The 26,563-nt window shown below is 39.2% G+C and overlaps 1 protein-coding gene across 1 annotated transcript in view; it reads right to left on the reverse strand.

Moving 5' to 3' along the window:
* DSCAM (DS cell adhesion molecule) overlaps nt 1–26,563 on the reverse strand; it is a 482,198-nt gene that overhangs the window by 180,066 nt on the left and 275,569 nt on the right. The window contains exon 6 of the mRNA XM_081819866.1: nt 15,843–16,121. Within this exon, the coding sequence (XP_081675992.1) occupies nt 15,843–16,121 (279 nt within the window). The remainder of the gene's footprint in view (nt 1–15,842; nt 16,122–26,563) is intronic.

Below are 26,563 nucleotides of genomic sequence, written 5' to 3' on the forward strand. Positions count from 1 at the left end.
GTTATGCTGAGCGAAATAACTCAATCAGAGAAAAACATGTATCATATGACCTCACTGATATGAGGCATTCTTAATCTCAGGAAACAAACTCAGGGTTGCTGGAATGGTCGGGAGTGGGAGGGATGGGATGGCTGGGTGATAGACACTGGGGAGGGTATGTGCTATGGTGAGCGCTGTGAATTGTGCAAGACTGTTGAATCACAGATATGTACCTCTGAAACAAATAATACATTATATGTTTAAAAAAAAAAAAGGAAGAAGAAGATAGCAGGAGGGGAAGAATGAAGGGTGTGGAAATCGGAGGGGGGAGACAAACCATGAGAGACTATGGACTCTGAAAAACAAACTGAGGGTTCTAGTGGGGAGGGGAGTGGGCGGATGGGTTAACCTGGTGATGGGTATTGAGGAGGGCACGTTCTGCGTGGAGCACTGGGTGTTATGCACAAACAGTGAATCATGGAACACTACATCAAAAACTAATGATGTAATGTATGGTGATTAACATAATAATAAAGAATTTTAAAAAAAGAATCTCATAAACTTTTCCATCCTAAAATGATTAATTATGGGATGAACTTCTAACAGGGCAATCACAGAATTATGTAAGAGGATATGGATTGTGTCCACCGTATGTCAGACACCTAACCAATGTGAGCATTCTTCCTCTCCTTTCCATAACTCCTGGTAAAGCTAATCTTGTCTGCCTTGCAATTTCCGGAATTCTTATTTTTGAGACAGAAACATGGGCGTCTGTGTGACAGATCATTAGGGATTCCAGCCATCACATGAATGTACTGGGAGAAAGATCAGAGTTTATGTAAGATAGAACCTTAGAAGCATGTTGAAATGATATGAACCATAGTGAAGATAATTTTGGCCATAAAACAGCCAAGGAGGAGGGAATGATAGACATGAGAAGCAGCTGGAGATGGAACTCACTGCTGTGTTTCTGAAAGAGATGACCGTGATGGCTAGGAGTACAGAGCCAAGGACTAAACACTGGGGCTTGTGCTCCAACTATGTTTCTTCCAGTTGGATGATCTGGTGCAAGCTATCAAATGTCTCTTGGCTTCAATTTCCTTATTGGTAAATTGGGGATAATTATAGCACTCATTTTATAGGATTGGTGTGGGGATCAAATAAATTACGATTGCAAATGTTCTCATAACTGCCTGGAAGATATTAAGTGCTCTAGGAGTGCTGGTTAATTTAATAAATGCAGGTATGTCCAGCTTTAACATAACCTTAACAAACACAATTCCCAACTTGCAAATTAAATAATTTATACAGCCAATGGGTGTCTTCAATATTGCTTAACTAGTAAGCAATTTTACTTCATTTAGATGATATTCTGAGACACACATATTCAATAAAATGTAAATATATTTAAATAAGGTGATAAGGGACGACTATCTCATGCTGGAGATTATATAGAGCAAAGTTTTGTAGTAAAAATAATCAACCTCAAAGATAGATTACAAAGTTTAAGGCACCAAGCCAAAATCACTCTGGCCAGGTAGAAGGTAAATATGCAGTCATCTATAGTCTATGCTCTATTTGGCTCAAATTCTGCTGAGAGAAGGAAACCCCTTGTCAAATGGGCAGGGTAACTAAATTCTTGCATTTCCTCTGGAAGCATGTCTAATTATAATTGATCCATGACCCCTCCCCTCAATTTGGTTCCAATCCAAAGGGACATTACTTAAAAACTGATCCAAGAGGTTTACATGGGAAATAACCATTGACATATTGCAAGTGTAAGGTAATTACAGATGGAAATGGCTCATAAAACTGCAAATTATCTTTCACATCTTCCTTTTTCATCTCCTTGTATCAGGTACTGATGGTTCTTCCTCGAAAATGTATCACATATCCTCAAATTCTCTTCATCTTCACTGCCATGCTCTGGTCACGATGGGTAGGCAGGGTGTATGGTAAAGTGCCACACACCCTCCATCCATCTGGTTTCAGCACACGGAGGGCTGGACAGTTCCATGCACTTGCCTGGGTACCACACCAGAGCATGAGTCTCTCTTTGCTGTCCCAGGGCCTTCTCTGGACTTACAAATGCTTATTCACTTTCACTGACGCAACCCAGAAATGTGGGAGACAAACACATAACAATGGGGGGGGTGCCCTTCCTCTCCATCCTCTCATCCCATGGAATGATTCTGAGGCACCTTCTATGCCTGTGCTTCTCAAATTTAGAGGGCATCAAAATCTCCTGAAGAGCTGACTAAAACACAAGTTGCTGAACCCTATCTTCCAAAGTTTTGACTCAGTAGATCTGAGGAGGGATCCAAGATACTGTCTTTCTAATAAGCTCCAAGTGATGCTGAGGCTGCTGGTCCAGAGACAATACTTTGAAAATCACTGTTCTCTGTGAGTCCTCAGAGGAGTCCTCAGAGTACAAATGAGCCCCAACTGCCCACAGCATCAACAAGCTCATTAAAACAACTTTAATTGATATTTTCCCTCCCTTTCTGATCTCATTCCCACCCCCCATCCCTCACTCTGGAATCCAGGAATCACATCTCAAATAAGTGATCAGCAGTCAATCGTGGACCTTGAACTCTGCTTTCAGAGGCACTCCCTTTGAAACAAGGCCAATACTGTTCTTAGCTGGCTTCTGGAGTAGCCTCCTCACTGGTCTACCTGGCACCTACAGCCCAACTTGAATCTGTTCCCCACACAGTGGCCTGAAGAATCCAAGACACTAATTGGATGAGGTGAGTCCCTGCTTAAAATCACCAGTGCACTCCCATTGTCCCTTGATATAATCCAGACTTCTACAATATTTTGAAGGTTATTTATGACTTGGGTCCCTGGTCTCCAGCTTCATCTCTTGAATTCCCCTTTTGCTGTTCTAAAACCCCATTTATTCTCCAACCCCCATGATTTCTCTTGCTGCTGGGTCTTCACATAAGCTTCTGCATTTCTTTGTTTAACAAATTCTCACTTATTATTATTTACATCTCAGCTCAAAGCCCATTTTGTCTGGAACACCCTTACTGATGCTGTGGATGAGATTGACTGCCCCCACAAACCCTGTGTTACCTGCTATTGCCTTTATCAAACATGTCTGATATTGCTGCTTTCATTGCCTGTCTCCCCCATCAGCTCTATACCATAGGACAATAAGAATCATTCCTTTCCCACAGACCACTGGATCCCCAGCATGGAGCACAGCAATAGAACACAGAAAGCTCTCTGAAAATGCTTGCTGAATGGACAAACAAATAGGTATTATTATTCCAGTTTTACAGAATAGAGAAATAGATTTTGTCCAAAGTAACATGGCTAAGTTAATACCACAGATCAGAGTGACTCCAATGCCGAAAGCTTTTGAGTAGATGGACCTACTTTCTTCTGAGGGTAGAGAGCAGAAAGCATTCTAGGAGGATTCTGGAATTTGTGCTTAAAAATGTGCAGAAACTAAACTTTTTTTGAATGGTGTGCTTTCAACTTGTATTCTAACTTTTACAAGTAAATTCTGCCTCTTTAACAGTTTTACAAAAATGTTCTAAAGAGGCTATAAAACTGTTTAATAAATTTAAAAAATGAGGGCTGTTCAAAATACAGTGATCTTTGGTTTGGTCTGTTTATTAAAGGAAGGAATTATTTTTGTAGTTTTTAAGAGAGGAATAGTAGTATGCTTATAATAGGACAGGTATTTTTCTTTTTTTTAATTTATTTTTTGTTTTATTATGTCATGTTAGTCACCATACAGTACATCATTATTTTTTGATGTAGGACAGGTATTTTTCAATGTTAGGTGGAGTCCATTTTTTTTTTTAATGTTTGAAATGCATGGCCTCCAAGAAGCTATGTATTTCCAAAGAATGGATATAAGCTTCCCTAAGCTGTCAACAAGGACAGGAATTCAGCTTTACTGAAGGTAAAACTGGAAGCTATTTGGTGGGGGGGGGGGGCATGTACATAAATATTGCCATTCTCTACTGGATGGCATTTAGTCAAGATGGTAATTGGTCAAAGTCTAGGTAAGATTTAATTTATGATACTGGAAACTAAAATCCAATGGCTTCCTGTCACAACCAGAAAGATGGCCTTGCCTTTGCCCTCAATCCCTTCCCTCCTCCCTTATGGGACACTGAGCACATTGTTCTCTTGCTGCTCTTTGAACACACAAACCTCACTCCTAACTTGGGTTCTTCAAGCTTGGTCTACCTGCCTGGCACTCCCTGTGCCTTATTCCCTCACCTTAGTCAAGTCTGCTCAAAAATCTCTTCAGAAAGGCTTCCTCTGTCCACCTGACCTGACCTACCTTTCCTATCCCTATCACTTTCAATCCTCCTACTAGTTTTACTTTCATAGTACCTGTAGATACCCGACATTGTGTGTTTGTTGTCTCTGTCTTCCACTGGAATGTGAGGTTTATGGAGTAGGAACTTGGGATCTCTATTTTGATCATCACTGTACTCCAGCACTCAGAATATCTGGTATAAAATAGATGCTTAATAAATATTTGTTGGAAGAATCAATGGATGAAGTAAAATGATAGCACAAATATGGTATCAAAAATTGGACCACTAAACATAGCAATAAGATAGTGGCCTCGTATAATTTTTATTTTCCTTGCCAAATAAAGGTTAACTAGTAGCCTTCTGTGTGGTGTTTGTTTTCTATGTGGCAGCTCATCATTAAAAGCCAGAAACAGCAGATACATCATAGGACATAAAGAAGTATGAGAACACTGACCTCCTTTGGAATCACAGAAAATCATCGCATTGGCGGCTTTCTTCTCAGTGATGCAGAGCCAATAATAGGAAGCAAAGGGCATGTGTGTTCTGTCATTAAGTCTAGTGCTTTCCTTCCAAATGTCTTCATTAATGCCAAGGTCACCCGACTGAGCATGACATTAGGGAGATCATCAGTCCACAGCCAGTGTAAGCCATGGGGCACACACATAAGAGCTAAGGGTTGTTTGGTTCTTTTTTCTTTTAATTTCCCTTATGATAACAGCTAATGTATTTTAAATTAAGTCTCTATAAATCTTCCCAATGACCCGGGCAGTCAAAAACTGTGCTAAGCTCTATAATGATCCTAGGTCATAAGACTGTGATAGAAGGAATGATTAAGAATTGGGCTCCGGGCGCCTGGGTGGCTCAATTGGTTAAGCGACTGCCTTCGGCTCAGGTCATGATCCTGGAGTCCCGGGATCGAGTCCCGCATCGGGCTCCCTGCTCAGCGGGGAGTCTGCTTCTCCCTCTGACCCTCCCCCCTCTCGTGCTTTCTCTCTCTCATTCTCTCTCTCAAATAAATAAATAAAATCTTTAAAAAAAAAAAAAGAATTGGGCTCCAAAACTCCATTGCTGTCATGCCCATTTATTCTATACCTCAGCTGAATTATCTCAGCTGTCACCTTCATTTTCTATACACAATTTACCCCCAACTGCTGTGGTTCCTTCAAAAAATATATTGTACTTTTTCCCAAGGCCTTCATTCTAATTAATCATCTATGCTTGGATTGCCCCATGGCCTCTTCTATGTAGTGTGTCCTCAATCATGTTCCAAAATCATGTGGATGTGAGTAGCAGGAATGGACAGACAGAGGGACAAGTGTAGAAGGGTGTCATCACCCACTCAGTGGTTATTATGTGCCAGGCACTGGGATAAATACATCATTTAACCCTCAGAAATTCCTATTAGGTATCATCCCATTTTATGAATAAGAGAATGGAGGTAAACAGAGGCTAAGGAATTTACCCAAGGTCACATGGCTAACAGGTGTCCTTATCATGATAGGACTGAAAAGAAGAAAAGAGAAAAGAAGAGAAGCAGGGAAGAGATCTGGGGAGGCAGGCTTGCAGGCCAGCACGCTTTCCCTTGGCTCTCCTGTCCACACAGCACAGCCCATCACCTGCCTCCAGAATGGTCTTCCTCCCTCCAGGCAATCTGTTCAAAGACATTTGTAGTTCCCCATCACTTCCTCCATCAAGCACATACTTGTTGATAACAACAGGCAGATGGCCAAACTCTGACCATAGCACAGCCTCTATGTCTTGGCTGGTGCTATCCCTCCCTGACCTCAGAACATATATCTGGACACCTGTGTCTCCTCTACTCATTCATGGAGAGTCATCAGAGGGCTCTGCTGCCAGCCAGGTGTCAAGGTCATACCAACGGTCACCTTGTTACCTAATTAAATACTCTCAGCAGCTCCAAGAGGTAAGTCTCACTGTTCCTATTTTACAGATTAGGAAATTGAGGATCAGAGAGATTCAATCATGTTCTCAAAGTCACCTAGAAAATGAACAAGCAGAAATGTGGACCTTGATTTTCTTACTGAGAGACCGAGTGTTGCATTTTTATTCTCTTTCTAAAACCCTACTCACATCAAGGCTGATGCAGCTCACTCTTTCCATGAAGCCTTCTCTGAACATATCAAACACTGGTCTCTCCCTTATTAGAGTTCATTCTGCTCTTGTAATTAATAGTCTGTCACTTGAAGGCTTCCAAACCACTCTCACTGTGACAAGGCAATTTCAAGGTTTCTAAACTCCTCATTCTATTTCTGTTTTTCCCAAACTACATCTCAGACCAAAAACTTTAAAACTTCCAAGAGAAAAACATTTCTTAAGTTAAAGATTTAAATAAATACCTATATAATTATTCTCTAAAGCTGTTTGCTATTTGCATGTGGGTTTTATTTCCCCAACTATACCTTTGCATTTTTTTCATGAACCAAATGACAACTGTGTTCCAAAGTTAATTGGTAAGTCCACAGTTTGCAATATGGAATGCTCTTTCATTAAATGGCAATAAAATGATAAGATTCTTCATCTTACCTAAAACATCTACTTAGCTGATTCAGAATATGATCCAGCCAAAGTGGTGATAAAATTCAACTACTTGACCATTCAAATTAAAAGCTGAAATTTGAGTAGCTGCCTGATTTCTAGCAATCGAAGACAAGAGGCTGCCACTCACAGCAAATATTAGCCATCCACAGAGAAAGTTCCCTGTCCCAACTATTATGTACTAAGGGTGGATGGAGAATGGAGGAGACAATGAGAGGTCCCATGTCCCACTCCAATACCCAGCACAGTCCTTGGCCAGCTACTCTTGGGGAGAACGTCTATCACCAAGGCTTCTCACACATTTTTCTCAAATAGTTGGCCACCAATTCCTGCAAAGTATCTTCTGAATTAACCCTACCTTTGCCATCCCTGCTACCACTACTTTAGCTCCAACCATCACCACTTCTCATGTGGACAACAGAGCCTCCCCTCTGGGCTTCTGGGTTCCTGGTCTCACTTTATTCTGTATGATTTTTTTTTTCTTTAGATCCCCTTATTCAATTCCTGTGGCCTCCAGACCTCAGGACACAGAACCTTCAAACTGTGAACCAGAGTTAGCTCTGAGTCTTACCCTCTGCCATGTTGGTCTCCAGCCATCCTATTCCACACCAGGGAAATAAGTGCATCTGCTGTCTCAAGCCTCCCCACCAGTGTAGGTGACAGACCTTCTTCCAGGAACACATTGCCTTCCTTTCTCTCCTTTGTAACTCCCTGCTGTATTTTCTAATGCCTCAGGATTCCCCACCCCCTCCGGGAACCTGCCTCACCTGTCTCCTAACCTAAATTTGGTAACGTTCCTCTCTTCTTTCATAGTTGCCCTACAGCTTGTCACACCATCCTGTGGGGCTGTCACCTGTCTCTCTCCCACTATATGGGAGCTCTCACTGGGAAGAAATGAGCATTCATCATTCCAGTAACTATTCCAGGGCCTAGCAATTACAAGTATGTGCTAAATACACTGCTGTTTCATGCTGGAATAAGAGAAGGATGAAGGAAAGAAGGACAGAAAAAAATTCAGTCATTCGGGAGTGGGTGTAAAAGAATATATTTGTATCTATCCATTGACGCTTCAAAGAGGTATAGCTCAAAATATTTTTTTTTTGTTTTGCTAGCAAGTAAAACAAAAGAATACAGAACTCATCAAACTGAAAATTTTTAAGGAAAAAAAAATACAATAAAGATGGCTACTCATAAGGACTTTAAAATAGAAAATGCTTTATCCAAGATATCCTGTAGTCCTTATTTAATTAATCCATTTAGCCATTACCATGCCAACTGAAAGTAAAGAAAACTAAGCTCAAAGCTGATTGATAAGGGTTTATTTAAGGTGTTTGACTTTCTGAAATCAGAACGATGACCTATTATGGTATCTATAAAACATGCACTCCAGACCGTACCCAATTCTAGAGTTTAGTTGAATGAATCATAAACCCATCCTCATCATAGCTAAGTTAAAGGAACTTGTATACCTATGTGCCTTCCAAATGCTGTTAAATAGAATTAACAAAACACAGGGGCACCTGGGTAGCTCAGTTGGTTAAGCGTCTGCCTTCAGCTCAGGTCATGATCCCAGCATCCTGGGATTGAGCCCCTGTCAGGCTCCCTGCTCAGTGGGGAATCTGCTTCTCCCTCTCCCTCTGCCCCTGCCTGCACTCATGCTCTCTCTCTCTCTCAAATAAATAAATAAAGTCTTAAAAAAAATATTTACTAAAAGCCATGTTGAAGACTGAATATTTTCCACATTTGTTATAAAAGATGATACAGCCTGTGAAGAAGAAAGTGTTTAAATAATAGCCTTTCTTTTTAAATGAGCATTAGAGCCAGAAGGGAAACTACCATTATTGATTTAAGGCCAGCCACTAACCTGTGACATCTATTCCTTTTCTATAGTCCCTTCCAAAACACCATCCCATTTTTAACAAACTTCTCTTGGTAGGAAAGTTGTTATCTTGCAAAGTAAGTCACTTAATTATTTCATTTTTGAAGAATTTTGACCCTTAGGAAGGTTATTTTTTAATATTTTAAAAATTAAAGTACAATTTATATAAAGTAATATACACAGCTTTAAAGGGCATAGTTTGATAGGTTTTGATAAGTGGATGCATGCACAAAACCCACACCCCATCAAGATTTAGAATATTTCCATTCAGAAGGGGGGGAAATCGGAGCGGGAGACCAACCATGAGAGAAGATGGACTCTGAAAAACAAACAGGGTTCTAGAGGGGAGGGGGGTGGGGGGATGGGTTAGCCTGGTGATGGGTATTAAAGAGGGCACGTTCTGCATGGAGCACTGGGTGTTATACACAAACAATGAATCACGGAACACTACATCAAAAACTAATGATGTAATGTATGGTGATTAACATTAACAATTAAAAAATTTTTTAAAAAAGAATATTTCCATTCACCCCAAAAGTTCCCTCCTATCCATTCCCTGTCAGTTCCCAATCCCCCTTCCCAGTGCCAACAATTCTGATTTTTACCTCTGTTGATTAGTTTTCTATCCTGGAATCTCTTATAAATGGATATAAATCGAATATGTGACAAATATGTTATAAATAGAATATATTACTCTTTGTGTGTGTCTGGCTCATATTGTTCTTCAGAGTTGGCTGTGCTTTGTGGTTATCAGCAGTCTGTTCTATTTACATTTAAAGTAACTATTTATAGGGAGGGAAGGACTTGTTCTGGACATTAACAAAATGTTTTCTCTGTCTTATTCTTTTGTTTTTTATTTCCTCTGCCACAGTCTTCCTTGGTGTTTCCTTGTTTTTTAATATTTACATACTTTGACTGCTTTCTCTTTCTCTTTTGTGTGTTGGTATATTTGTTAACATTTTTGTGTACACACCCATGTCATCAGCACATTCGTGCCCTCTACCACAAATGCCATGCCTTCTATTTCTTTTTCTTGTCTAAGCATAAAGGCTATCACCACTAAAACAATACTGATAGAAATGTTGAGAGTAGACATGCTTATGTCTTTCCTAGTCATGAAGGTAAAGAATATAAAACACTATGGATTTTTCATAGGTGCTTTTTAGTCTAGTGAGACAATCACTATTGTTAACTGAGAGTTTTTTTCTTTTTAATCAGGAATGGAGATTGAATTCTAGTAAATTCCTTTCATCTATTTGAATGTGTGATTTTTCTACTTTATTTTGTTAATATGATAAATTCTATTGATTAATTTTGAATATTAAACCAAGCTTTTATTCCCACAATAAAGCCCACTTTGTCAAGGTATGTTGTATTTTCTTTATATTGCTAATTTGATATGGTAATATTATGCCAACTATTTTTGCACCTATATTCATGAGCAATAACAGGTTAATTTTTTTATGTGCAATGCCTTTATCAACTTTTTATCTTAAGGTTATTCTGTGTCTAAAAATTTGGGAACTCTTCCCTTTTCCTTGACTATCTGAAGGAGTTTGGATAAGGATGCTATTATTTCTTTCTTAAATTCTTCTGAAAACTTACAAATTAAGTAAGCTCTCTTGGCCTTCAGTTTTTGTGGGAAGGTTTTTGATAATGAATTCAAACCTTATAACAGACATAGGGCTGTCAAATTTTTACTTTTGTATCTATTTGGGTAATTTATGTCTTTGAAATCATTGATCATTTGATCTAAATTGTCAAATATACTGGCATAAAATTGTCCGAAACATTTCTTTACTTTTAATTAATGTCTGTAGGAACTATAGTGATGTTTGTCCTTGCATTAGTTTTCTATAGCTGCTGCAATAAATCACAACAAACTTAGTAGCTTTAAATAACAAAACTTACATTCTTATTGCTCAGGTGATCAGAATTCAAGAATGTGCATTCTGTAGTTGTTTGATATAATCTATAAATATCAACTAGATTATATGGGGTGATAGTGTAGCTTAAATCTCTATTCTTACTGATTTTTTCTGTTTATTCTATTAATTATTGAGAAAGGAGTCTTGAAATTCCCAATTGTCATTGTTTATTTGTCTGCTATTCCTTTCAGTTCTATTTTGTAACCATGTGTTTGGATTTCTATTATTAGGTACATCTGTATTTCAGATTTATATGTCTTGTTGATGAATTAACCATTTTATTATTTTAACATGTCCTTATTTGCTTATAGTAATATTCATTATCTTGAGATTTATTTTATTTAATATTAAATAAATATTTAATTTAAATAAATATAAAATTAAATAAAGCCTGAGATTTATTTTATTTAATATTAATACATCCAATTAAGCTTTTTATGATTGGTGTTTTATACCATTTAATCTTTCACTATTTATGTCTTTATATTTAACATGGGGTAGCATGTACTTGAATCTTGCTTTTTAATTAAGGTTGATAATCTTCGCTTTTTATCAGGATGTTTAGTCCATTTATACCTAATGAAAGTATTGATATAGTTGTATTTAAGTTTTCCATCTATTTTCCATCTCTTCTTTGTATTTTATCCCTCTTTTCCCGCTTTTTTCCCTAGCTAATTGAATATATTTTAATGTACTTTTATCTATTCTGTTGGATTAATATCTATACTCATTTGTTTCATTTTTGATAATTGCTCAAGAGTTTGCATTGGACATATTTAGCTAGCAGCATCTATGTTCAAATAATATTATATCGCTTCATGTATAATGTAGGATAAATTTTACAACAGGAAAATTCCCCTTTCCTTCTTCCTGTTATTTGTGATATTATTGTATGTTTTATTTTTGCATGGTATAAATTATTATGTTTAAACAAAAACATCTAAATATTTTAAAGGAAATGAAAATGATAATAAGGTGAATCTTATCTTTAGTCATAAATTTATCATATCAAGAGATCTTCATTCCTCTTGTAGATCAATTTACATGGAATTGTTTTCTTTTAGCTTCAAGAACATTCTTTAAAATTTACTGTAGTAAAATCTAGCTGGTGATTCTCTAAACCTTTACTTGTCTAAAAATGTATTTATTTCGCCTCCATTTTTGAAGAGTGTATTTTGCTGGTTATAGAATCCTAGATTGACAAATGTTCCTCCACCCCCTCCTTTCAGCACTTTAAAGATACTGTTCCATTCTGTTCTGGCTTGAGTTGTTTCTGATGAGTAGCCTAAAGTTTTCCTACTTGGTCCTCTTGATGTAACAAGTCAAATTTCTCTGGTTACTTTTAATATTTTGTTATTAGTTTTTAACAATTCAATTAGAATGTGCCATGGCATGGTTTTTCTTTGTCCTTATTTTTTAAATCTTTTTTTTTTTTTAATTTTTTTATTTATTTATTTGAGAGAGAGAGAGAGAGAGAAACAGCATGAGAGGGGATAGGGTCAGAGGGAGAAGCAAGCTCCCCGCTGAGCCGGGAGCCCGATGTGGGACTCGATCCCAGGATTCCGGGATCATGACCCGAGCCGAAGGCAGTCGCTTAACCAACTGAGCCACCCAGGCGCCCTGTCCTTATTTTTTGAGGGTTTCATTGGTCATTTTGATATGTAGATTTATATTTTCCTTCATATTTGGAAAATTTCCAATCATTATTATTCAAATATATTTTTCCCTCCCCCTCTTTCTGAAACTCTAACTATGTATATGCTGGAGTTCGACATTTTCCCAAGTTCAGTGAGGCACTGTTTACTGTTTTTCCCTTTTACCTCTCCATGAAAATATCTGAATAATCCTGTAATTATGCCTCTTTATCTGTGGCACATGTTTCTTTCCTCTCTGACTCATTCCCATCAGCATGTAAGCTTCTCCTGTCCCATGTCCCATGTTCTCTTCAACTTCCTCTCCATTTTTCTGCCTCCCATCATAGCAATGTTTCTGAAAATAATCATACATATTTTCTTGAATTCCCACACATTTATTCACCTCCCTTTCCATTCACTAGCCCTACTAATCAGACATTCACTGCAACCACAGAACTCTTCATGGTCATAAACAATGTCCATCTCCCTAAACCCAATGACCAATTCTTGGATTTCCTTTTTCTATTTCCAGTGAGATTTTATATACAGTATTACCTGCATTTCTTGATATATTTCCTAATTTGCGTCCAGGACCCCACAGTCTGCTGGACTTCCTCTTACTTCACTGGCTTCTCCTTTTCCCTCTCTGTTTCCTTTGCTGATTCCTGGAACCTCAAATCCTGGAATGCCTTGGGTCTGGACCCTCTTGTTCCTCCCTCATCATTGTTTCCTATGTCACACTGCCACTCTTTGTTTCTTCTCCACTTTTGTTAAAGACTTCTATTTACCTTATTAAGCAACATGTGCTTCCTCTCATTGGCAACATTCACTTTATAAACATGTTTTGTTTGCTTTGCCTCCAAAAGATATTGCAAATTCAACTCCTACTCATTACTTTAACCATTGCCACCTTCATTCAGGGCACTTTTAATCTCACCTGAACTTCCAAAATAGACTCTTAATGACTATCCTTGCTTTCTGGACCAGTCCATTCTTCAAACAACTGCTAGTGTTATAATTAAAAAGATAAATCAGGCCATGTCACTGACCTGGTTAAAGTCACTAATGACATCTCTTCACATTTAGAAAAAAGTCCAGGCTTCTAAAATAGCTGCATATTCAAATTACCCAGAGTTCTAGAACTTGACTTTGCTATATACTAAGTCAACTTGGGGATTTTACAAATTACTGATGCCTGGGCCCCATCTCCAAAGATGGCTATTTAATTAGTATGGGCTGCAACCTAGACATTAAGAATTTTAAAGCTTCCCATGTAATTCTAATGTGTGACAAAATTTGAGAACCACCAATAGGTGATTTTTTGGGGGGGAGAAGAAAGTAATACCCCAGCGATCTGAAAGATGGATCTACTCCCACAGATTATGTTTTAATTGTGCTTAGCTAGGGCCAGAAAATAGTTATCAGTGTTTTCTTAAATCTGTTAAGATGTCTAGATTGAGGATTACTGTCCCACATCATCTTGTCCTTGACTACTTCTCCAACCACTGACCTGCTTGTGAAGCACATTCCCTTTCTCAGAATTATCTTATCTCATTGGTGATTTGATGTTAATTTCACAGAAGTTTATTTGACATATTTGAAGAACAACCACATGGAGCCACTAATCAGATTGTGATCAACCACATCATCTCAGATGGCTAGGCTCAACTTCAGTTCATCTGACCTTTGCCCTTGGTCAAAAAAATCCTGTTACCTCCCCTGCAAGGGCAAGTGATGCAAACAGCATGCATGCACACTTTTGTCTAACATTCTGTTCTCTGACTTGCATCTTTCAGAGCAGATTATTCAGGAGACAGGCTGATGTACTGCTTTGCCCTTCACAAATAATAGTAAGAGTCAGTTCCTCGTGTAAGAAAACATTTGGGAAATGGATACCACATTGGCTTCCATTTTTATTTATCTTCAAAAAATGAGAAATAAATTCATGTGTTCCTATTCTTATACTCAAAAGCACAAGGTAGAAAGAGAAAAAACTGTCACTTGTATTTTTAGTTCGTATGTGACTGAAAATATATTTTCTTACTCAGGGAAAATCTTTTTTTACAAATATAAATTTGGTTTCTTCATATAAACTCTAAGTAGATTCAGTCTCTTTTGTTGGGAAGTACATAGAAAGTACATTACTCTTCAGCCAGAAAGGAAGGAAAGATGTCATGAGGACAAGGTCCAAAGACTAAGGAAGGACATAGGAATCTTTTGCTCAAGAAAGAATCTGCTCAGATCTGTCAACTATCTGGAAAATAATGGAAATCAACCTCTCCCAACAATTACTCTGAGAGCCCAATATTTGGAGATTTTAAAATGCAAATAATCAACATTAAGCTAAGTCTCTAATTTCATATAGTTACTTTTGCAATGCAGGTAAGAACTATACTAGGACATGAATGCATAAAGCTCTTGGGGAATCATAAACTCACATGTCTGTGCCCAACAGACTTTACAGAATCCTAGCTGCTCATTTTGCAGATGAGGAGTAGAGCCTTCATGGGAATTTGGTGACTAGAATACAGATTTGAAACAAGACAAATGCTTACATTTTAGATGCATTGAGTCCCCTGCCAATATTTTCTACAAGCTAGACCACTCTATTATAATTTCTAAATACATATAATCCCACTTCGTTTAATTTAATAAATGCTGTTATAGCTTCCTAAATTAATGAGAGGTCTAATGCTAAACAGAAGGGAGGAGCAAAACGTATTTCTAAACTGAAACTACACATTTCTAAAACTAAAACAAAAAAAAAAATACAAGAAGCTACTATTTGCTATGTGTCAACTGTACTTCACTAAAACAAATAATAAAAAAATAAGAAATGACTATTTTATGAATCTTTAGGAAAAGTGTGATCTGACAAAAAATATTTGACATTTTTAAAGCCATCATTCTAAAAAATAATATTGTATTTTTCTCGGGTTTGTTTCTTTTACTAACCAGACTCATGCTGTATGTATTGTTCTTTGATGTGCTTGTTGGAGATGTTCTGAGCCTAGCACACTCCTTTTACCCATTATATACTCCACAGAATTAGTGTTACTGTTTGGGTTGCTTCCTTCTGCTGTTATAATTATGCCCACTTCTGTGCACAAACTTGAGTACAGGGTGTCATATGCAACTGATGAATCACTGGACTCTACCTCTGAAACTAAGAATACACTATATGTTAATTAATTGAATTTTAAAAAAGGAACCCCTCCCCCAAATAATAATATTATAAATAGTGCTATATAGAGTAAATACAATACAGCAGGAGCTCATGGACTTTTGTGGCCAATGTAGGAAAAGCCTAGTTCATTCATTAAACCCTACTCCCACCTCTTTCTACACACCTTTCTTAGCTGCTAATTATTTGGAGCTTCATATTTTAGGTAAATAAAACCTTGGTTTGGTGTTAGTGGAGTTTGTGGTTGGTTTCTATAGTTGTGGGTTTTATTTTAATGGAATCACAGCAAATTCTATGAATTCTAATTCTTTTCATATTATTTCAAGCGAACACTCTCTGTGAACACTGTTGAATCTGACTGCATCGATGCTGCGCATCTTATGTCCCTGTCTTTACCTCTCACAATCAGCTGGCTTTGGTGCTCCACTGCTGCGGCCTCATTCCGGGCGATGCAGGTGTAATTCCCATTGTGCATGAGGGAGAGATTGGAAATCCGTAAGGAGCTCGTGAAGTCAATGTTGTCGATGGTCACCCCGAGGCTCGCTGGGATTGGCCGGCCGTCCTTCTGCCAAGTGATCGTGATGGGCAAGTCCCCTGAGACCACAACACATGGGATAAAGACCCGCTGTCCAATGGAGAATCTTGGAAACTCAAAAGGTTGAATAAAAGGTGGAACTGCAAGAAAGAAGAGAAGACGTAAGAGAGGAAAGATGGTAACAAACTGTGCACATGATCTCCATTGTCTTTTCCTTCCCAACCCTCTTGTGTGACATTGAAAGAGGAATACAGTCACTGCTCCAGCATGTAAATACATGAACTAGGAGAAGAGTTGAAATTGTGCTATCCTGCTCTTGAGTTTTCTCATCGTTCTAAATGAAAATCATGGCTTAATTTGTACCTCGGCAAACATACTTAATTTATTTCGATAGACTTTTTAGAAAATAATCATTTTTGAACGAAAATATTTCTGACTCTGCACTCTTCATGTAAATACTGTGAAAGAGGCATTTGGGTTTGGTTTTCCCTTAGAAGCTTTTGAAAATGATGTGTATAAGAAAAGATTTCTTTCCTGCTTCGCTAATACTAGCACAATCATTACCATTCCCCCTTTAATGCATTCCATGCCTTGTTAGTAGGTGTACTTTAAGCCTGTTCAAGAAGAGATTCTAATTTCATTGTTAAACATTTTTTTAGGACTAATGTCCAACAAATAGCAAATGTTAATGAAAGAGACTTATTTTATGTTAGGATAATCACATCTTTACTCTGTACTCCTCAATTTTCCACACTCACGTGCGTGACCTTAAATGATGAACTGATCTGTGGCCAGTTTTCTGAGTTGTTCTGTGTTGCTAATGAGGACAAGTTTACAGCCTTCAACCTGGCCAGCCATGGACATAGCCAAGCTCACTCTGGAAAGCTCTTTTCTGATTTAACTTCCCTGATAAACCCCTCTTTAACTTCTCGCCTCAGGCCCACTCTTCCTCAGGAACTTCCTGGATGGTCTCACAGGATTTCAGAGTCATAAAATGCTTAAAATGGAGCCAGAGAAGCCAACTTTGAATCCTACCTTGGGTACTTAATGGGTTGTGGAGTCATGAGCAAGTGATCAATATGCTCTTCCTATCAGCCCTATGGGGTTGTTATGCATAGTCTCCCTTTGTAGATAGGGAAACTGATTCTGAAAGATATGATTTTGCCCTTGGCCACAAAACTAGTTCACTAAAGAGTGAGAGCTCAGACCTTACCAATTTTATTTCAGAAACTTGGAAATATGCAAGGTTGTCACTGAGATTATTAAGTATGCAATAACTTAATATGAACCAGTTATTATACCAGATGATTTCATAGAATGAAATTATTAAATAGTATATCTGCAGAATTTGTTCACTAATCAATTATAGGTACATTTCAATTATCAGCTTGGGGGAGATGGAAGAGCTCAATCTGGGAAACATCTGAATGGAAACCATTCACTGGGCTCCTGGTATGTGCTGGGCACACAGCGATGAACATAATACACCAGACTCTGTCTGGTGGAGCTTTCATATGTAGTCACAGGCAGCAGAGGTCAACAGAGCAGAGCTGTGGCTATTCTGCTGTTTAATATTATTATTACTACTACAATATGCTTTCAAAAGCATTTGGGAGTGAGACTGCAGAACTACAAATACAGCCAGAGTTAGAAGGACTAGGGAATGGATGGCTCAAGGTAGGTCTTACCAGAGAAACAAACAAACAAAAACAGCTTAAGGTACCAGTGCATTTAATGTCAAAAATGCTGACAGTGGATAGTTTGCTGATTCTCAGGGACAGTTAGAGCTTTGAATCTGCAGTGAGCTGATCTGACACTAGGAGAAAACGATCTCAGGATGAGGTTCTACCTGGGGCTGGTAGAAAAGATCAGGTTGGATTAGGCTATGATTATTCACAATTGATATTAGGCAGGAAGAGTGCCAACTTGTAGCAAAGGTACTTTATTTCTCTAAATGTTGCCCCAAGTGGCATAAATATTTACTATTGGTGTACATATTATTAATGCTTAATAAACTACCATTTTTAAAATAAGTAACTACATTTCCTCTTGTTCGGTTTCTTATATGTTGAAACTTGGTTGTCAGTCTACTCAGACAAACATAGGCTCTCACTGGCTTGGTGCTTGTTATCTGAATTGTAGATCATTTTTGTTTTTAGTTTTTAGCACCCCTCTGTGTCTCTTTTTCCTTATTTGTAGAAGGAAGGGGTTGCTGTGAGGCATGAATGAGTAAGCAGGGGGTTCACAAACTTCCAAGGACACCTGAATCCATTGCTTAGTGCTGGTTCTATTTTATAAGCCTTAAAGGAGAGGAAAAAACAAAATAGTCAAGTTGAAAAATCACTTGGTAAGGGAAAGGACTCCATTTCTACCAGTGATAGTAGGGAGAAGAAAAGTATAAGGATTTACTTTCTATTCCCCAGATCAAGAAAGAAAGGTAAGACATAGCATATTCTCAATCTATTTAATAAGAGCACAGTATGTAGGATGTAGACCATCAGTGATTATTAAATATAAGAATGTCTACTTCTGAGAGCAAAAGAAAGTTCTAGAATAGAGAAAGAGCAGGTGCATGTTATTTTCAAGAATAGAGGCAAGTAGTTACCGAGGAATCATTTATTTATTTGTTTGTTTGTTTAAAGAGAGAGTGCACATGAGTTGGGGGGAGGAGCAGAGAGAGGGAGGGAGGATCTTAAGCAGGCTCCACACTCAGTGTGGAGCCAACCACGGGCTCAATCTCATGACCCTGAGATCATGACCTGAGCCAAAATCAAGAGTCAGATGCTTAACTGACTGAGCCACCCAGGCTCCCCAAGAAGAATCATGATTTAAAAAGAAAACAAAAACAAATTCTACCATTTCAAAACTTCTGGAATTCATTGGTTTATAAAATTGTAAGGGATATAATTATAGTCCCAGGAGTAAAGTTCAGGAACTTGAACCACAGAGCGACACTCCTGATGACCCATGCCCAAAGACCTGCACCTCCAACGCAGTGAAAACAAGCACCAGGAAGCCCATGTGCTCACTCTCACCTGTGTTGCTCAAAGGAGAATCCCCTCCTTTCAACACTGTGTTTTAAACGATCACAACACTCAGCTATCTCATTCTTAGTCTAAACCCAATGCTGAGAATGCAGACATACTCATGTGGGGTCAGTGAGAAGGCACAGTTGGCAAACAAGGGGGCAAGGGACCAGGCATAAACTTTATAAAGAGTAGACACAAGAACACAACATGCACAGCAGCTGGGGGATACTGCTCTTAATTGCCAGTGTGTTCACAATTAATACACAATCACAGTATGTAATTAAAGTAAGTACCTAGTTACATACTCCAAATCATAAGTTAATGTATTAAACGGATATCAAAAATTAGATATATATCAAAAATATTTTAAAATACAGACAGCCAAGGGGCACCTGGGTGGCTCAGTCAGTTAAGCATCTGCCTTTGGCTCAGGTCATGATCCCAGGGTCCTGGGATCGAGCCCCGCGTTGGGTTCCCTGCTCAATGGGGCTCCTGCTTCTCCATCTGCTGCTCCCCCTGCTTGTGCTCTCTTTTTTTCTCTCTCTTAAATACATACATACATACATACATAAAATCTTTTTTAAAAAGTTAATAAAAGAAAATACAGCCAGCCAAGGATGTTGTGCCCAGGAAAACTATAATTCAAAAATTGAGAAGAGACAGACTTTCCCAGATAAACATAACAGAGGGAGTTCACCACTGGGGCTGGCCTACAAGAAATGCTAAAGGAATTACTTCAAGTTGAAATGAAAGGACACTAGGCTATAACACAAAGCCATGTGAAAGTATGCAGTTCTCTGGTAAAAGTAAATACATGGGCAAATACAGAACACTGTATTATTGCAATTTTCATGTGTAAATCCACTTTTAATTCTTGTGTAGAATTTAAAAGACAAAAGCATAAAAACTGTGAAACTTAATGGCTATACAACATGCAGAAATGCAGGGCTCGATCCCGGGACCCTGGGAGCTGAAGGCAGACGTTTAACCGACTGAACCACCCAGGTGCCCCTTAAATTTTCTTAAAGGGCCCCAAATCTTATATTTTACATTCATAAGTTATAAAATTGAAGGCAAAAAGTAAACCAAGTGATTCAAAAATGTAATGACTTGGTAAAGCCAAATAACCTGTTTGAGACACACTGCCTGCTTTATCTGGTTCATTAGTTCACCTCTTTAGGTAAATCATCTGAATCTTGTTGACAATGAAAGCTTGTAATATCACAGGAGCAGAGATCTGGAATGTGACCTACACCAAGTTGGGACATAACCTTCCTACAAGAAGCATGTAAATACCTGCTAAATGTCACTAATTACAAGGTTTGTTGATACCATCCTCTGTGCTGGTGGGGCTCATCTCTCTCAGGCAGTTGGGAGCTATCCAATGCAGTCAAATGTTAGTTTCAACTCTTTCTCTTTCTAAACCCTTAACAAGAATGTTGAGTCAGTCTAAGACATTTCTATGTCTTGTCCCTCAAGAATTAATTGTATATTCTTCCTCACAGGGGAAAAAATGAGCTTTTATTTTCTTCCCAGAGAGAAGTATGACATAGTAAAAGAAACATGGGCTGGGTGTCAGCCAAACTTGGGTAATTTGCAGTGTCTTCTTGGTCCACTTTCTCTAAGTTGATTCGGTTTCTTCATGCATAAAGTGATAACACAATTCATGCGTGTTGGTGAGGGCTTCATGTAACACGCGGGCATAGGGCCCGGGGGTGCACGGAAACTGCTCAGTTTGCATTGCTCTCTCTTTCCTTTTCCTACCATTTTTTTTGTCCCAGAGCCCACAGTTCACTGGGAAAAATCAAATACATCACACGGATGTTGAGACACACAGGGGCTGTTTGCACTGCCATATACAATCTCATTAACTCCCATTCGCCATCTCTTCTCTAGTGGTACTTTAATGCCCTGGTCCTCCGTACAGTCCTCAGGTTGAGAGCTCCTGGTCGCTCAAAGCACCTGCTTTAAGCCAGTGTTCTGGGTTACAGCAATGGATATTCTCATCTTCCCAGCTCCCTTTTCCCATTCCATCCAACAAGCTCTCTCTTCTTACCCTTCAAGAAATTTTCTTGTTTTATATCTTGCCAGCTTCATAAAGTCTCCAAAAATTGAGTCTGTGAATCCTGCCCACTATGGGAATGCAAATCCCATGGCTGATCTCTGAAAGTTCAGTACCAATTACACACGCATCTTTGGTGCCTGTACTCCCACTAGATATGCCCAGGACCAGCAGAGACCTCCAGCCCCATACCGTCCCCTGAAATGAGACTTGTGGCTCTAAAACCACAAGGCTGATGAGTGTGTGTGACTTGTGAGTTGAGCATATCACTCAGTTGTCTCTCCACCCATGAGACCGGTTGTTTGTCGCATTCTGCTACTCATAACATGCTGTAGATTCCAAAATTGTGGATTACTAGCCCTATGCCATATAGTTCTCTACTCTGTTCATACAACATGATTAAACTCTTCCTCTACCCACTCTAAAGGCCTGCTGTTGAAGATTCTACAGTGGAAAGTATCACAGGATGGCGCATGAGCATAATGTGACTATAGCAGTCTGTGCACACGCCCATTTCCTTAAGTAGACTTATCTATATAGAATTAGAATCAGGTTTGTTCAATTATTAGCATGGTAAATACAATTTGAATTATTTCTAAGTTAATTAAATAAACCAGTAATATATTCTTAGGAATAATAAATGTCAACATCTCTCCTTCTTATGGGTGTTTATAACACACAGATAAGTGTTTTATAAGACTTTGTGAGTTCATAGATTCCGTGGAAAAAGGAGGGTGGGTGCCTCATTCATATGAAAAATTCATAAAACAAACTACAAAGGTTAAAAACCTTAAATAAGTAGTTCAGCAATTCGTGGTAGGCCGTGTGCCCCCTACTGGTCTTACACTTGTGGAAACCTCATTCCCAGGCGCCCTGTCCTGGCCTTGCTTCCTCCCAGTTTCCCTGATGACCTCATCTACCCCTCCACTCCAGATGTCAGCTCCATGCCTCTGATTCCCCAATCTACATTTTCAACCAAAAACTCCTTCTCAAACTTCATGCCTGCTCATTTAGTTGTCTGCTACTATCTTCATCTTGATGTCCCGGGAGCATCTCAAGTCCCAAACCAAATGTATCAGGTTTCCCCTTAACCCAAGTTTCATCTTCCATGTTCTCTTCCTGTCAAAAAACCTCCTGGTTACAAGAAGGTCAGAATAATAAAAGCCTTCCTAGTTGTGCATTTCTCTTTTCTCCAGCCACTATTAGTGGGCTGCTGTGTCTCTACTTCATTCCCCAATATCTCCTGATCTGGCTCCTTTTCTTCCAAACACATAACCATCACCATCACCTTTTATTAAAACTTTTTCAATTGTGCCCTAATTGGGCTCCCTGATTTTTTAGTCTTTTTTTTTTTTTTTAATCTTTCTGCATTGCAATCCATCTTATATACTTCAGCCAGATTAATGTTCTAAAACACAGTTGTGAGCATGTCCCTCTGCTCACATCCCTCTGCCTCAATTATTTCACTGCTTTCAGGATCAAGTAGAAGGTAACAAACTAACAAACATTACAAGATATGATGCCTATCTCTGTGCTGACTCATCCTGCTTGCCTCCACTGGGGATTCTTTGTTTCAGCCTTATTGACTCTGAATGCAAGGAACTATACCCTTCCCCTATTTCTGCCCCCTGCCCTACCTGGACCCCATTCCCACCCCTACCATCTTATGGTGTGAACACTCAACTCAGTTGTTAGCTACTTTGGAGAACTTTTCAGGCTCCAGATCCCCTTTGAGACCTCAACTCAGTTTCTCTTGGAATCTTTCTGGACTCCAGACTTCCCATCCTACCTCACCACCAGAACTGGCTAGGTGTCATCTTCTCTACTTCTAAAAGGTCTCATGCATACATATTTCTTTGATGGTGTTATGTGGAAATCAGTGCTTTTCTTATTTGTCCATCCATTGCTCTTCCACAGCAAGCTGAAATATTTCTCACCCTGTGCTGCTTCCTTTCCAAGACATCTGTTACCCGCTGCTGTGCCGTAATTATTTGTCTGTAGGTCCTGCCACTGACTCTAGTGCATTAACAGTAAATGCATAGATATTACCTGAATAAATTAAAGAAATCACAGGAATCAAAGAACTAAAGAGGTTCTCTGGCTTACAAATTGTTTTGATGACAAAAGTCTAGTTCAATTAGGCTAACATCATACACTGTGATCCTTTCCATTTTTTTTTTTTTAAAGATTTTATTTATTTATTTGAGACAGAATGAGAGAGAGAGAGAGCACATGAGAGGGGGGAGGGTCAGAGGGAAAAGTAGACTCCCTGCCGAGCAGGGAGCCCGATGTGGGACTCGATCCTGGGACTCCAGGATCATGACCTGACGAAGGCAGTCGCTTAACCAACTGAGCCACCCAGGCGCCCTCATTTCTCTTTTTTAAAAAGGTTTTATTTATTGGAGAGGGAGAGCAAGAGAGAGAGCATGGGGGGGGCAGGAGCAGAGGGAGAGGAAGAAGCAGGCTCCCCACTGAGCAGGGAGCCTGGATGCGGGGCTCCATCCCAGAACACCAGATCATGACCTGAGCTGAAGGCAGACGTTCAACTGACTCAGACACCAGCCGCTTCCCCCTTTTTGTTTCTTATTTGAAATATTGGACTAATGTCATTATAGAAAGTGGGATCAATTTAAGGAAAAGATATTTTTTAGGAAAAGTGTTTAAGATGCATATCTCTAGCTGTTTGGCCTCTATGTAAGTGGTAGGAATTAATGCCCAGATTCCTTTTCAAGAAAGGATGTGTGGCCCAGATTCTGGGAGTGATGTCAGGTAACACCCTTCAGTTATGAGCCACTCTGAAGACTGTTCCTGCTGCAGAGATCCACCTTACAAAGGACAGGCTCTTTCTGGGGTGGCCTACATCCTATGACTGACTGAGGAGGGTAATTCTGCCCAAACTCACAACAGCGCTGAAGGACTCTTCCTTCTCCAGAGCTCCCAGCAGGGATGCTAAGGCTGTGTCAGCCTGCACCCCAGCTCACCTCCTCCCTGTGCCCAGTCCTTCTGTGGATTGTTGGGGTACTCCTTGATAAACACCCAACACACTAAACTCTCTCTCAGAGACTGCTTCCTGGAGAACCAAACCTGCAATAGTTTGCTTCACCTAAAGTGGAAATTGATCTACTGTCAATAACAAAACCAAATCTTTTTGTAATACTGCCCATCTATACTCCATCCATCCATCCATCCGTGTTGTTTTTATTCATTTCAAATTGTGACTAGAGAATAACCATGATGTGTGCTGGGTTCTCTTTTAATAAGACCCCCCCTGTATTTGATTGACGGTATCTTCCTAGTCTCCTGCAGAATAGAAACATTCTGTCATTGATAGAAGCAAGGGAAAAATAGTTTGGAAGTGTAATTTTAAGATTACTGGGGTGCCTGGGTGGCTCAGTCAGTGGAGCATCTGACTCTCGGTTTCAGCTCAGGTCATGATTTCAGGGTCGTGAGAATGAGCTCCGCATTGGGCTCCATGCTCAGTGGGGAGTCTATTTCTCTCTGTTTCTCTCCCCCTCTGCCTCTGTCCCTCCCCACTCATGCTCTCTCTCTCTCAAATAAATAAATAAATCTCAGAAAAAAGATTACTACTTATTACCTAAAAAAAAGTCTGTGTTTATTTGTTGGTTGGTTGGTTTGTTTGTACTCAGTAAGGTGTCCCAAATTCAGCCAGTGTCCAGTACTGAAATTTTGTCTTTCATATGGCGTTATGCATAATCATAAGCTCACTAATATATGTCAACAGAACTAAAGAGAGTAAGAATTCAGTGCTAATATTGGAATCAGAGCTCAAGAACTCCCTAAAGGCTCAATTCAGAAATACAAGAGAGCATGGCAAATATCAATCAGAACACACATATGTATGGGTGCCCAGCAATATACACACCCTGCATGCACCAGATAAAGGGTTCCTAGCAGGTGAAGACTAAAGCATAAGGTCCCTAAGCTGAATACCAGCCAAACAGAGTAGTTCCATTGACATAAAAATAGTGTAACTTTGGAATAAATCAGAGACAAGGGCAACTAACTCTTCTACAATGATTTTTCTAAACAAAGTATTTTGGACTTTCAGATTGTGAGAACCATAGAGCCATAAATATGACAACATAAGTAGATAGGTAAGAAAAATAACTTTCCCCCCCAAATTGTTAAAAATTATCAATTAAGCCCATGGGAGAAAATACAATTAGAGGGTTTTAGGAAGAAAAAAAATTCCTTAAGGCATAATGTAGAATTATAATGAAGAGAAACAGGAACTGTTGTTCCCATCAGCTGGAAAGTTACAAATTGCACATAAAGAAGAGGAAAGACAAATTGCTTGGAATTTGGGGAGGTAAAAACACTAAAACTAACTCTGAGAAGGATGACAGTATCTCCTTCCAAATCACTTTCAAGAAGAACAGGTCACGTCTGCTCTTTTCGACCAATGGCTGTAGCCGGCTGTGGTGGAAGGATCTGGGTGGTTTCCAGGAGAGATTCTAGTCCCTAGTCATGAGAGATGTTTCTTCAGGGAAGGTGTTTCATGGCCATAGCCATATCATGCGGAAATAGTTTCTTTAACACTGAAAAATGATGAATAACTTGAGAATTCATGAGAATTTCTGTATTTAATAATTAGAGTCACCTCGGACTGAGGAGGAAACCAGGTTACTTTTCCCCCGGTTGAGGGCAGTAACGTGTTTACAAAGAACACTTGGTAATAAAATTGAGTAGTTTTCTGATGAACCCAAACTAACTTGCATCTCTAATATTTAAAGAAAAGCTATTTGAGTCATCATGGCATCAAGAAAATGAAACCTACTGGGCGCCTGGGTGGCTCGGTTGATTAAGCACTGCCTTCCGCTCAGGTCATGATCCTGGAGTCCCGGGATCGAGTCCCGCATGGGGCTCCCTGCTCTGCAGGGAGTCTGCTCCTCCCTCTGACCCTCCCCCCTCTCATGTGCTCTCTGTCTCTCTCATTCTCTCTGTCTCAAATAAATAAATAAAATCTTTAAAAAAAAAAGAAAATGAAACCTACTAAGTCAGAGAGGGAGACAAACCATGAGAGACTCTTAACTCTAGGGAACAATCTGAGGGTTGCTGGAGGGGAGGTGGGGGGATGGGGTAACTGGGTGATGGGCATTGAGGAGGGCATGTGATGTAATGAGCACGGGGTGTTATATATAAGACTGATGAATCACTGACCTCTACCTCTGAAACTAATGATACACTATATGTTAACTAATTGAATTTAAATAAGTTTAGAAAAAAAGAAAATGAAACCTAGCTTGTGTTTTACTAATCCAGGTAGAGAAAAGACTCATCCAGATGGGTTGCAATTATTTTACTTGTGTTTATATAGATGGCAGCAAAGCCAGGTGACTCTAACCAGAGAGGATGACAGCAAGGCTACATGACAGGGATAGGCAAGATTCATAAAAGCACTGGCATTCATTTTGAAACTTAGCCCCCTTTCCCAAGCAGCTTTTTTACAAGGGTTGTCAGTAATAACAGG

This window comes from Leptonychotes weddellii, chromosome 1 (genome assembly GCF_054177405.1).
Source record: "Leptonychotes weddellii isolate Sample4059 chromosome 1, ASM5417740v2, whole genome shotgun sequence".
Lineage (NCBI taxonomy): Eukaryota > Metazoa > Chordata > Mammalia > Carnivora > Phocidae > Leptonychotes > Leptonychotes weddellii.